The 13,114-nt window shown below is 43.8% G+C and overlaps 1 protein-coding gene across 5 annotated transcripts in view; it reads right to left on the bottom strand.

The window, feature by feature from the left end:
• Positions 1–13,114, bottom strand: part of ANKRD44 (ankyrin repeat domain 44) — a 321,175-nt gene that overhangs the window by 198,269 nt on the left and 109,792 nt on the right. For all 5 annotated transcript variants that reach the window (XM_044241217.1, XM_044241214.1, XM_044241216.1 and 2 more), the window contains exon 2: positions 11,008–11,091. In XM_044241217.1, the coding sequence (XP_044097152.1) occupies positions 11,008–11,091 (84 nt within the window). The remainder of the gene's footprint in view (positions 1–11,007; positions 11,092–13,114) is intronic.

A 13,114-nucleotide genomic window follows, 5' to 3' on the forward strand; every position in this document is an offset into this window, starting at 1 on the left:
TGGAGGTTTCACACTCCCCGATTTCAAATCATTCTAAAGAGCTATAGTATTCAAAACAGTATGGTATTGGCCTAAAAAACAGGCACATAGATTAAAGGAACAAAAGAGAGAGTCCAGAAGTAAACCCACATATATATGGTCAATTAATTTACAAGGATGAAGCCACGAATATACAATGGGGAAAGGACAGACTCTTCAATAAATGTGTTGGGAAAACTGGATGAGTGCAAGCAAAAGAATGAAACTGGACCATATCTTGCCCCACACACAAAAAAATGAACTCGGAATAAAGACTTAAATGTAAGACCTGAGCCATACAAATCCTAGAAGGAAATGTAAGTGGTAAGCTACTTGACATTGTCTTTGGCAATGATTTTTTAAATCCGACACCAAAAGCAAATGCAACAAAAGAAAAAAAAATCAAGCAGATCTATGTCAAACTTCAGACCATCTGCACAACAAAAGAAATCATTAAAAAAAACACGTGTGGTGATGAGTACTGGGTGTTACACAGTTACACACAACCAATGAATCGTTTGAACTCTACCTCAAAAACTAATGATACGCTGGCTAATTGAGCATGATAAAACAAAAAATAGAAAAAAGAAAATGCAACCTACTTAATGGGAGAAAATATTTGCAAATCATGTATCTGGTTAAGGGGTTAATACGTAAAATACATAAAGAACTCACAAAATCCAGGAGCAAAAAAACCCCAGTCTAATCTAAACATGGGCAGGGGATCTGAATAGGTATTTCTCCATGGAAGACATACAAACAGCAAACAGGAACATGAAAAGGTGCTCAACATCACTCATCATTGGGGAAATGTAAATCAAAACCACAGTGAGAAATCACATCTCACCTGTCGGAATGGTGATTATCAAAAAGATAAGAATCAGCAAGAGTTGGCGAGGATGTGGAGAAAGGGGAACCCTCATGCACTGTGGGTAGGAATGCAAATTGTTACAGCCACTATGGAAAATAGTTCATAGGTTCCTCAAAAAGATAAAAATAAAACTACCATATGATTCAGCAATTTTACTTCTGGGTATTTATTCCATGAAAACAAAAACAGTAACTCAAAAAGACATATGCACCCCATGTTCATTACAGCCTTATTTACAATAGCCAAGATATGAAAACAAACCAAATGTTCATTGATGGATGAGCGAACACAGAAAATGTTGTGCACATGTATGCAATGGAAAATTATTTAACCATAAAAAAAGGAACAAAACTTTGCCATTTGCAACAATAGGGACGGACCTGAAGAACATTATGGTAAGTGAAATAAGTCAGACAGAGAAAGACAAATACTATATGATCTCACTTATATGTGGAATCAAAAACAGAACAGAACTAAACCGAGCTCGTAGATACAGAGAACAGACTGGAGGTTGACTGAGGCAGGAGTTGGGGGTGGGGTGGGCAGCGGGGGAGGGTAGAAAAAACAGGTGAAGAGGGTCAAAACATACAAACTTCCAATTACAAAATCAATAAACCATGGAGATATAATGTACAGCACAGTGACTATAGCTAATACTACCATATTGCATATTTGAAAGTTGCTAGGAGAGTAGATCTTACAACTTCTCATTGTTAGGGGAAAAATATTTTATTACTGTGTATGGCAACAGATGTTTCTGAGACTTATTGTGGCGATGTATACAAAGACTGAATCATTATGTTGTATACCTTAAACTAACACCATGTCATATGTTGACTATATTTCAATTTCAAAAAATATTTTTCCAGAATTTATGAAATGAAATGTCGTTCATATAGCTAAGTAAAAAGACACGCACTTTTATGACACTGTCGTCTAGAATCTCATACATTTTCTGTCTTCAATAGCCAAACAGGGGGTCCTCCCTGAAATTCCTCCAAAAGGGGGAAACTTGATGGTAGAAGAAAAGAATGCTCCTGAAGGGACAACAGCTCCTACCACCGTTCCTCGGGCTCCACGTAACACCAGAGGAAAGGCCCACGTAATGGACGGTGAGGTGGGAACACTGTCACTGTGTGTAATGAGCACCTGCCGCTGAGGGACGCTCAACACGAACACAAACCGACAACAGGATAAGCGCATTAACAAGTCATATCCCTATATGAAATACGAGAAAGTTCGGAAGCTGGTTTGTAGGCTCTCGTGTGTGTGTGTGTGTGTGTGTGCATGGATGTATTATAAATGTATTTGTTTTTCCCATTTATCAATATAACACATGGTGGGTGCAAAAAATATCAGTAACACATGAAGGAATAAACACAAAAGCAAAAACCCCACCACCCAGGTTCAACTATAATTAAACTTCTGGAGAATATTCTTCCAAAGCCCTCCCTATATTTATATATGCATGATATGCTCTGTTTGAACAACTGGCTATTTCATTCATAAAAATATCTTGAAGATCTTATATATCAATAAATATATGTAATAAGTAAAACTTGACATAAACTACCCTTTTTCAAGATAGTATAATAGGGGCGCCTGGGTGGCTCAGTTGGTTAAGCCACCGCCTTCGGCTCAGATCATGATCCTGGAGTCCTGAGATCGAGCCCCACATTGGGCTCCCAGCTCCATGGGGAGTCTGCTTCTCCCTCTGACCTTCTACCCTCTCCTGCTCTCTCTCACTGTCTCTCTCTCAAATAAATAAATAAAATCTTTTTTTTAAAGTTTATTTATTTGACAGACAAAGATCACAATTAGGCAGAGAGGCAGGCAGAGAGGAGGAAACAGGCTCCCTGCTGAGCAGAGAGCCCTATGTGGGGCTCTATCCCAAGACCCTGAGATCATGACCTGAGCTGAAGGCAGAGGCATAACCCACTGAGCCACCCAGGTGCCCCAATAAATAAAATCTTAAAAAAAAAAAAAAGATAGCACAATTTTCCCACATATATATGCACTGAAGTGTTGTTAAGAAATAAAGTACTGGTAATTTCCAATTTCTTGTTATTATAAACTACAAAGCAACACATATATATTATTATACACATATATATTATTATACATAATATATAATATAATACATATACACATATATAATACATATATACATACATATATGTAATATATAAACACATATATACTATGTATACCATATATAATATTTACATATAAATATTATATATAATATAAATATAATATAAATATTATATATATATATATTGCTGTCCAGTGATTTCCCTTAGGGTATACTCCAGGGAGTTGTGTTGCTGTGTCAGAGAGTGTATACAGAGCCAAAGTGGATACAGACCGCCAAACCCTCCAGAGGTGAGTACAAATGAAACTTTCTCCAAAAGGGCCTCAGAGTGTCCCTTCAAATACACCCCCCTGTGATCTTACTGTCCCCCTTGCTTCTCTGATGGGCACTACTGCGCTGTTTTATTTGAACTCTTGGGTTTTGGGTGAAGTTGAGATCGGACACCCTTTCATATTTGTTTCTGGTTATCTGCATTTTTATTTTGGTGAGTGTCCTCTGTACTTTCTTTCCCCACTTCTCTAGTGAGGTGTTTATCTCTCTCTAAAAAATTTGTGAGAGTTTTTTATATATTAGGGATATGAATGCTTTTCACAGATACTATACCTCTCTTTGATTTCTCCTTTAATCTTGTTTTTGGTGATGATTTAATATATAGACGTTCACAGTTTTTATGTATTCAAATGTATCCACATTTTCCATCTTGGTTTTTATCTTTGCATTTTCTTAGAAAGCCCTTCCTCACACCAGAACTGGAAAAAAAATATTCCCCCCTTCTTTTATTCCACCACTTTCATCTTTTTATTTTCTACCTCTAGATATATCTTGGTGTAAGAAGTTAGGGAAGGGTTCAGCTTTTTATTAGTCATTTGTCTCGACACCCTTTATTAAGTAACCCATGCCATCCCTGTGGTTTCCAAAGCTTCCTTTGTTTTATACCATCTGCTCCTATACACTTGGGTCTAATTCCGGAGTCTCCACTCCACTAATTCAGTTGTCTATTCCTGTGCCAGTAACACACTGTTTTAATTGCTATACTTTTGTAATTTGTTTTAATAGATTTTTGTGAAACTCTCCCTTCACTGACTTTCTTTTTCAAGAGTCTTCTCATGTGTCTATTCCTCTAAATACTGAAGTTGAGAAGATATTGTCAAGTTTCCCCGAACTGAAGTCCTCCTCCCTAAATCTAATGGCACTGAATGTGTCCATTCATTTAAAACCACTGAATCTTCTCAATCTAAGAGAAATACAGCTCATTTATTCATATTTGCATCCTCCCCTCAAATGTAATAGGTAACGTGGGGCAGGGGGGCGGAGAGCCATAACCCTTTATCCTAGAGAGGTTCACATTCTCAAGCTATTTACAATGTACATCTTTTAATTGCAAGATTTTTCTTTGTGCTGTAACAATGTTCAGCAAAGGAATACTAAGGGCCCCAGCATGGCACCTGGAGTGTTTCCAGAGTTGCAGACACCACCTCCACCGCCTGGATGGTACACGTCGTACACCCTTGCACAGGGTACCATTCACGGAGGACAGCTCTTGTACCTCCAAGGCCAGCGCTGGAGAAGTGGGGCCTCACGCTGTCGGGCGTCCCCTGCAGAGTAATTAGGAGTGATGCTAACCAGACCTGCCCTCACAATTTTAAATGGCCACGAAGCCGCATCACGGCTGCCTGCTTGCTGCCATCTGGAGTTCGTGAATCATTTTCTACAGCACCCAGGTCATGGCTCCCAAACCACAGCCCCGCATCCCGGGCACTGGTCCAGCAAGGAGCAGGGGCTGCGACAGTGTTGTCAGGCATGTGCTGAGTGAGAGGCACCTAGCCTCAGGACAAAAGCACCCTCCCCGAACGACCACGAAGGCACCCCCAGCCCCACAGGCTACTGAGCCAGAAGTGCTGTCAACATTTGAAGAACGCAGGCCACTGCTCTCTCCAGAACTCCCGCCCGCTGGCTCCACGCTTTCGATTTCCAGATCCAGGTGGCCAGAGAAACCTTCGCCGAGGAGCGTTTGCTGATCTCACCCACGGTTAGCAAAACGGTGGCCTGCTGGCCAGATTTGGCCCACAGATGTATTTTCTTTGGCCTCAACAATGCTGGATCACTTTTTGGAACCAACATTTAACAATTTAGAGATTTCCTGTATTTTTCTCTTAAAATTGTAAGAAGTCTGGGCCACCCCGAGCCTGTATTCCTGCAGAGCAGCACTCAGGGAGAGCGGACCGGGTCAGCAAGCTTCTGTCTGTGGTAGGACGAGGGTTTGCCACTCCGGCCTGCGGTTTCCTGGTTCCCAGCAGCTCCTGATTTGGGTCTAATTTAGAAAGTACCCAGATCTCTAGGCTAAAAAAAATCTCAGGTTTTTATCCCTATTATCGATTCTTTCTTTTAAAAAAAAATTTTTTTTTTAAATCACGTAAGATATATGGAAGTGACGGAAAACACAAAAATCTAGAAGTGTAAAAGGCTGTGCTAGGGGCGCCTGCGTGGCTCAGCCGTTTAAGTGGTTCAGGTCAGGATCTCTGGGTTCTGGGATTGAGCCCCGCATCAGGCTCCCTGCTCAGTGGGGGAGTCTGCTTCTCCCTCTCCCTCCTTCCCTGCTCATGCTCTCTCTCTCCCTCTCTCTCAACTCTCTCAAATACATAAATAGAATCTTTAAATTAAAAAATAGTGCAAACTTCCAGTTATAAAATAAGTAATGGGGTTATAGTATCCAGGATGGTGACTGCAGTTAACGATACTGTATTACGTAATTGAAAGTTGCTAAGAGAAGAGATCTTAAAAGTTCTCATGACAACAAAAAAAAAATTTGTGACTACGTGAGGTGAAGGATGTTAACTAGACTTGTGGTGATCATTTTCATATAAAGAAATAGTACAATACCCCTCCATACACACACACACACACACACACAGTACAAATTACAAGTGTACTATTGTAATTTGTCTTATTTATTTTTAGAAAACTCTTACCATGCATTGTTGGGACAGTTCTCACTTGGATCTTGGGACTAGCAGGCCACTATCACCCAAACTGATGCTTATAGCTAAAAATTAAAGCTTTAGTGGATGTCTCCCCTTTTTTCACTATGAGTTGTTTACCAATGTAAGCTTAGCTTTCACCTCGAGATTTATTCTGTTATATTCACATATCCTCACTTCCCATCTTGGGATTGGAGAGAGTAAGCAAAATCCACCAATATACTTGGGCCAAATCCTTTTAGGGAAAATAATGTACATTAACAGCTTGACAAAATCATTTTGTTGTAAAAACTATATGGAGTAAAATAATAAACTTGGGGACAGCCCAACTATAAAGAAAAAAAAGTGTTTGAAGCTATAGGGACAAAATAAAATTGAATATACACCAGTTATTAGAAGATACCAACAAGTTATTATTGATTTTCTTTGGTATGAGAATGGGGGTGTGTGTGTGTGTATTCATAAAATGATACTTTAAAAAAGAAACAAATACCATGGGTATATGCTATTATGTGAGGCTTACAAATCTTGGAGTTGTAGTCCTTCCTTCACAGTTGTTAAAAGACTTTAAACATCACCTAGTCCAGGCATGGGAAGGAGGTTTCTATTGAAAAGCCAACTCCAATTTAATAGTGCTGTCCTAAAAAGAAATTTTGGTCTTTTAAGACTCGGAGAAAAAAGCCTGTCATAAACCATTAGCAGTGTCGGGTCAGGGCGCAAGATAGGAGAGTAGACGACGTGCTACGGTCCGTCTCCTTCAGATCCGCCAGTCTAGTGGTCTTCCAGGGAGTATCTTACTGGTCAAGTCAGCTCATTACTTCTTTGTACAGATTCCTGTCCATTAAGTTATTTCTTCTATTTTGAGCTGGAAATATTATCTGTAGCTTACAGCCACTGACATAACATAAGTCTAGTTCCATTGAACCTGACAACATTGAACTATCTGAGGTAGTTCTCTCGTCCTTCCCAGGTCTAAAACATCATGAGTTTTTTCAACCCCTTCTCACATGGAATGGTTCCCTCCCTGTCTTCACCACTCCCCGATGACAGGCCCTAATTATCTCTGTCCCCATTCCAGTATGGCACTGTACAACTGTCTGTTGGTGTCATGTTCTCATAGCATAATCCCAAAAATGACTTTACTGAGTTCAAATTTTGGTTTTCAGCATTCATTTTGAACTCAGATACTCCACCTCGAGCTTAACTTGTTAGTCTGATAGAGCCTCCTAAAATCTTTCTAGTTATCGACCACGTGTAGATCCGTTTAAATGGATTTCTCAGAGTATACAACTGTCTTCCCACATTTCCAGGCCCGGGCATGCCGCCAGCCAGAGAAACCACAGGAAGACTCGGGGCCCTTCCTGATTGTTCACTGGCTCCTCAAATCCAACTACAGATTTCCAGTCTTACAAAGAGAACTTTCAGTCTTATAACGGAGACCTGAGGGACACTAACCAATCCGGACACTAGTGGATAATGGGTGCTCACTGGCAGAAACGGAACGTGGGCCACCACAAACTGCTCAACATGAGTAATGAAGCAAGGTTTGGTCATTCCCTCCACATGTGCTGCGAAGACTGGACTGGGCCACGGAGCAGGAGAGAATGAAAAACACAGCCACCCCGTCATCCAGCGCACAGTCTCTCAGAAGTAACCAGCTCCAGTGAAGGGTCCATGAGGTTCAACGAGTTCTGGGAGGTGAGAGCGGAAGTAGGTTTCTCTGGCTGGGCAGGGAGGTGGCAGAAGAGCAGCAGAAAGGAAACAAGAATTAGGACAACACAATGGAGGAAAGAATAGGTCTGAAAGGGCAGATGGGGTGGGAACAGTGGAGAAATGAGAAAAAACATCAATATCAATGGGTTGAAAACTTTGTTTGGTTGACACACAGTTCATGAATGCTGCCAGCGGGGAATAAAGTTCGGAAAAACACAGAGAGGCGAAGGTGAAGGAGATCACTTCCCGTAGCAGGATCACTTCATCAAAGGTGATCGAAAGACACAGGAGGGTCGGGAAGAAAAAAGAAAGAAAAAGAAAATCAGAACCTAGGACAAATAAGAAAAATAAAACCAGGTAAAGAAAGAAAGCAAAGGGTGAGAAGGGAGGAAGCCACATCGTGTCCTCCCGTTAACAGGAGCTGCGCCATTACTGTTTCCCTTTCTTGACATTTAGATGTTCTGGTGAGTGGCCTCTTTTCCCTCCTGAAGGGAAGCTCCAGGCCTGAGTTGCTAATCCTTATTTGTCCTCCATCTCCAGATGCCCTGGGCCAACGGTCGCTTTCCCCACATTGCCTAAGTCACCCCCAGTGATAGCCGGCACTACTGATCCAAAGAAGGATGGACAAAAGCAAAGCATGACATCAAGAGAACAGCTCACTCTCTCCAACAGACCGCTAGCGAGCAGGGGGTCCAATCTTTACACTCACCTGAGGGAAGGAGAAGGGGGCTATGAAGACGGGAGGAGACAGCGGAAGAAGGCTCTGGGCCCCGGTGGAGCCACACCAGCACCAGGAGGAAGTCGGGCTTTCCTTCCTGTAATGCTCTTCCTCCCCCAGCCCCCACCCACACTGACCCATCCGAAAGCCCACACACCAAACCCCACAACGGCCCCCGAGGGGTCAGTGTGCACACCGCTTCCTCAGCCCCTCATGATTAACCTGCGCCCCAACAGGGCCTGCATTTTCCCTTTCAAAATGGCGGCCAGTATGATTTCTCGCTGTTGATTCTCTGCCCTCTCGTGAGCACCATGGGGGTGAGAGCAACCTTCTCACCGCTGTATCCCTAGCACCCAACGCTAGGCCCGAATTCAGTAAATTACTCTTAAATGAGTAAATTACTCTTACATGAGTCTTAAAAGATAAGTAAGTGTTATCACTTGAATTCCCTAAAATTCTGTAGTACCAAAACTTGGTGTGGCCAAGGTTGCTAACTATTCATGTTCTCCAGTCTCCAGGGACACAGCTGTACGAATTTCACAACCCCCTGCAGTCAGATGCGGCATGGAACGAAGTTCTGGGCAGTGGGTTGTGTGCGCAAGTGACTGTGCCACTCCCAAGACGACCCATAAAAATCCTCCTGAGATCGTCCATGCTCCTTCTCCCCCTTCCAGCCGGCTGGACTGAAGATGAACCCCCTGCGCTAGGAGCTACGTGTTGATACCTGGGACCCCATGTGGAAAAGAGCCACGTCTCCAGTCTGGTCACAAGAGAACCAAGCTTCTCCCATGTTTGAGCAACCGGCATCCGGGTCTACGTGCTACTGCAGTTGACCTAGCAGGCTCAGTGATACCTCGAGGTCACTACTAAAGTTAAGCTTTCCCAACCTGTACCAGCAACCACTTGTCACCTTCCTAAGGAGAACGAAAGGCCCTTCAGAGGACAGTGACGTCTGTCCCGGCATGTTGACTGAACAAAAGTGCTGTTTGCTCATCATCCTCAGGAGAAGACAGTAACTGAAGCTCTGCCTCGGGCTCACCTGGACTTGGGCCACAGCCACCAAACAGGCCGGCGAATGGCAGGGACAGCAGGACACCCGGGCAGCCAGCGGGCCTGCCTCGGCTCCTCTCCGCAGTCCGGGTCATGCCCCACGGGCTCTGGACAAACGCCCCACTGCCTCCTCCGGAGCCCGGCCCCAGCCTCATCTGTGCTTCCCTTGCACAAACATCCTGAAACGCCACCCGGCTGCTTCAGGGCCAACCGGGGAGAGGCTGCCAAAAGCTTTTTCCAAAAGCCACACCAGCCTGAACTCTGCCCCTGCCGAATAAAGGCTTCAGCCGAGCGGAGAGAGACCCCACCTCCGACACAAGTCACATCCCTGGGGCCACGTCCTTCTTCTGCACATGGGTTTGACGCTTTCTGCTGTTCCCTCCTCTCTGAAGTCCCTGGAGACTTCAAAGGCAGCACCTCTCCCCCATGGACTCCGGCATTAAGGTAACCGACTTAACACTACGAGAGTTACTAGTGTGTACTGCATAGAATTGCTTGTTCAATCTGGGTCGAGGAAACTATTAAAAGGGTAAATTATTGACTAACTCTTTTCACTTTTCCTCATTGCCGATTTGTTTATTTCAAGAACTTCCTGATCCGGGGGTTCTTAACCTTCTTGTGACCACACACCCCTTTAAGAATACGATGAAATGCCTTTACTTGTTCACAGAAGATACACATGTCCACAATCACACGTGTGTTACGTATGATTTCGATTACACACAGGAGGCCACGCTCACCCACTGGTCCCAGGTTCATGGATCCTCTAGGGCAGAGGTCAGCAAACTTTCCCTCTAAAGGTAATAAATATTTTTGCCTTCCTGGGCCACATAAAGTCTGTCATTAATCTCTACTCAACTCTGCTGTTGTGGCAGGAAAACAGCCACGGTCGAGTGCCAACGGGATTTCATTTATTGGCATTGAAATCTGAATGTCGTGTAATTTACACATGTCACAAAATATTATTCTTCTTCTCGTTGTTTTTTTTTTCCCCCAGACATTTAACAAATGAAAACCATTCTTCGCTGGCAAAAACCAGTGCCAGACAATAGTCTGCCAAACCCTGCTGTAAGGCAAAGGTTCTGGGGGCAAAAACAGGACCTCTTTATTTTTACTAATTTCCGATGGAAATTTTACATTTCCTTCCATCACGAAGGCAGGCAACCAGTCTCATGAGTGTCACTGGTAAGTGTCACTCAGTCCCCAGCGGAAATCACAGGTATGTTCACACCACACTAGGGAGGTCACAGAGAACACAAAATATCAATCATGCCCATCGCCAGTCTGAAATGACGCTCATTATTAGATCTACTGCCACATCTTGCTATTTAAATGTGCTAAAGGAGAAGCAAGCAGATGTGATTATATCACAAATTTGGTATTTCATATTTTGATACCTGTATTTATATATGCCTGATTTCCACTGTAACTGCATGCATTTTACTTTGTGGACTCAAAAACAGAATTCTGAGCACCCGTCCAGAGCTTTCACCAGATACCAAAGAGGGCTACGGTGGAGAACAGCTAAGAGGGCCTGAGCAGGAAAAGCCATGGCGTCACCTACCAGAGCGTTCAAATCTTCGGTTTTGTGGATGAGCATCCGTATCTCCTCCGGGTCACCGCTGAAGATTGCCTGGACCAGTGGGGGCTGCAAACACAGGAGAATTTGAATTAGAACTACAAGGACACATATTTGATGGTATTCAGATGCAGACAGCTCTAAGATTGGTTCCCAGAAAGTTGATTCAACAATTATCAACTGGCAGACAAAGATGAATACGGCTCAGACTCACCCCCACTAGAGGGCTAGTGGGGGAAATACTTGCATCAAGAAATAACCATAACACAACTTGAAAGCCATAGCAGTCATCTCTAGCCTGGGGCTATGAGTATGACATAAAACTCAACCATAAATGAAGATATCCTTGAAGCACCCTTAAGTTTCCCATCAAGGAAATTCCCAGATCTGCAGTTTTGAATGTACAGTACCCATTGTTCCTGACTTCTCGTTAGACCCGTTGTACCCTGGTACCCCCAGACAATTTCATTTCTAGTGGATGTTAATAGCCAAGTCTCTGGCCTCCTGAACACTTCTTTGTCAATGTTTGGAAAGCCCTTGAAATCATTCTCAAACGCTTCCCACAGCTTTAGCCAACACTAAAGGCACTGAGTGTTTCCGATGTCATTATATCCCACTGTTTGCATAAAGTAAGTGGTATAATGGCGGGGCGGGGATCATGAGGGATCATGAGGGGAAGACCAGGGAGCACTTCTATTGAACTCACCTACCTTACGCAAGACCCAGAAGAGACTGAAAGGATTTACAAAGCGTGACGGAAACACAGCTGAAAGAGAGACTAGCTCTGGGGCACCTGGATGGCTCAGTCGGTTAAGCATCTGCCTTTCGCTCGGGTCATGATCCCGGGGTCCTGGGTTTGAGCCCGCATTGGGCTCCCTGCTCACTGGAGAGCCTGCGTCTCCCTCCCTCTCTGCCTGCCACTCCCCTGCTTGTGCATTTGCTCTCTCTCGCTCTCTCTCTGTCAAATAAATAAAAACGTAAAAAAGGAAAGAGAGAAACTAGCTCTGCGTGGAGGGTAGGTGGGGTGAGGAGAAGAGCGTATCTAGAAAAGCTTCACGGAAGGCACTTGAATGAATGAGTGTAAGTTTGCAAACAGGGTAGGAAAGCATTCTAGGCACAGGGATCAGGGTGTGCAAAGGTGAGGACACGCAAAAAAACCTGGTATCTTAGAAATGCTGCTATCAACAGGGTGACCAGAATGGGGTAAAAGAGGACAAGCTGTGGGCTCTGGGTTTGATGTTGGGCTCGCCCCATGTGGCGAAGAGCCCCGTTCAAAGGCAGCTGCACGGCCGCCGGCTACATGCTGAGCCCCCCTCCCACGTGCCGTCTGGGAGCCAGCACGGTCCTTGCTGTTCAAGCCCTTCCAGGATTGCTGCTAGGAAGAAATGAGAAGAGATGCAGGAAAACCCTCTGTAACCGTACAACCAGACGTAAATAACAGATATATTTATTACGAAATGCTTAACACTGCTAATGTAGAATTTGACAATTGTTTCTTCAAACTTTAAAAACTTTGTCAGTTACACACACAACACACAGTCACACCTTCTAGAAACACTTTACAATGCGTTAGATTTTTTTTGTTTCGTTTTTTGCTTTGTTTTGTTTTGTTTTTTGGTAGAGATAGAGTGCAAGGAGCAGAGGGAGAGAGAGAATCTTAAGCAGGTGCCACACCCAGGGCAGAGCCTGATGCGGGGCTCGATCTCATGACCTGAGACAAAATCAAAAGTCAGACGCTCAACTGACCAAGCCACACCAGGCACCCCCTTTACAGTAGTTCTAGTCAGCAAGCAGATGACAGCAGTTTCCCAGATGTGTCTGACTGTAAGAATCACCTGAGATGCTTGTTAACACAATGTTCCAACACCCCTTCCCTGGAGATTCTGAGTTATCCTATCTGGGGCAGGTACTTGTGAATCTTTTTTTTTTTTTTTAAGATTTTATTTATTTATTTATTTATTTATTTGACAGACAGAGATCACAGGTAGGAGAGAGGCAGGCAGAGAGAGAGGGGGAAGCAGGCTCCGCACTGAGCAGAGAGCCCGATGCGGGGCTCGATCCCAGGACCCTGAGATCATGACCTGAGCCGAAG

This window comes from Neovison vison, chromosome 3 (genome assembly GCF_020171115.1).
Source record: "Neovison vison isolate M4711 chromosome 3, ASM_NN_V1, whole genome shotgun sequence".
Classification (NCBI taxonomy): domain Eukaryota; kingdom Metazoa; phylum Chordata; class Mammalia; order Carnivora; family Mustelidae; genus Neogale; species Neogale vison.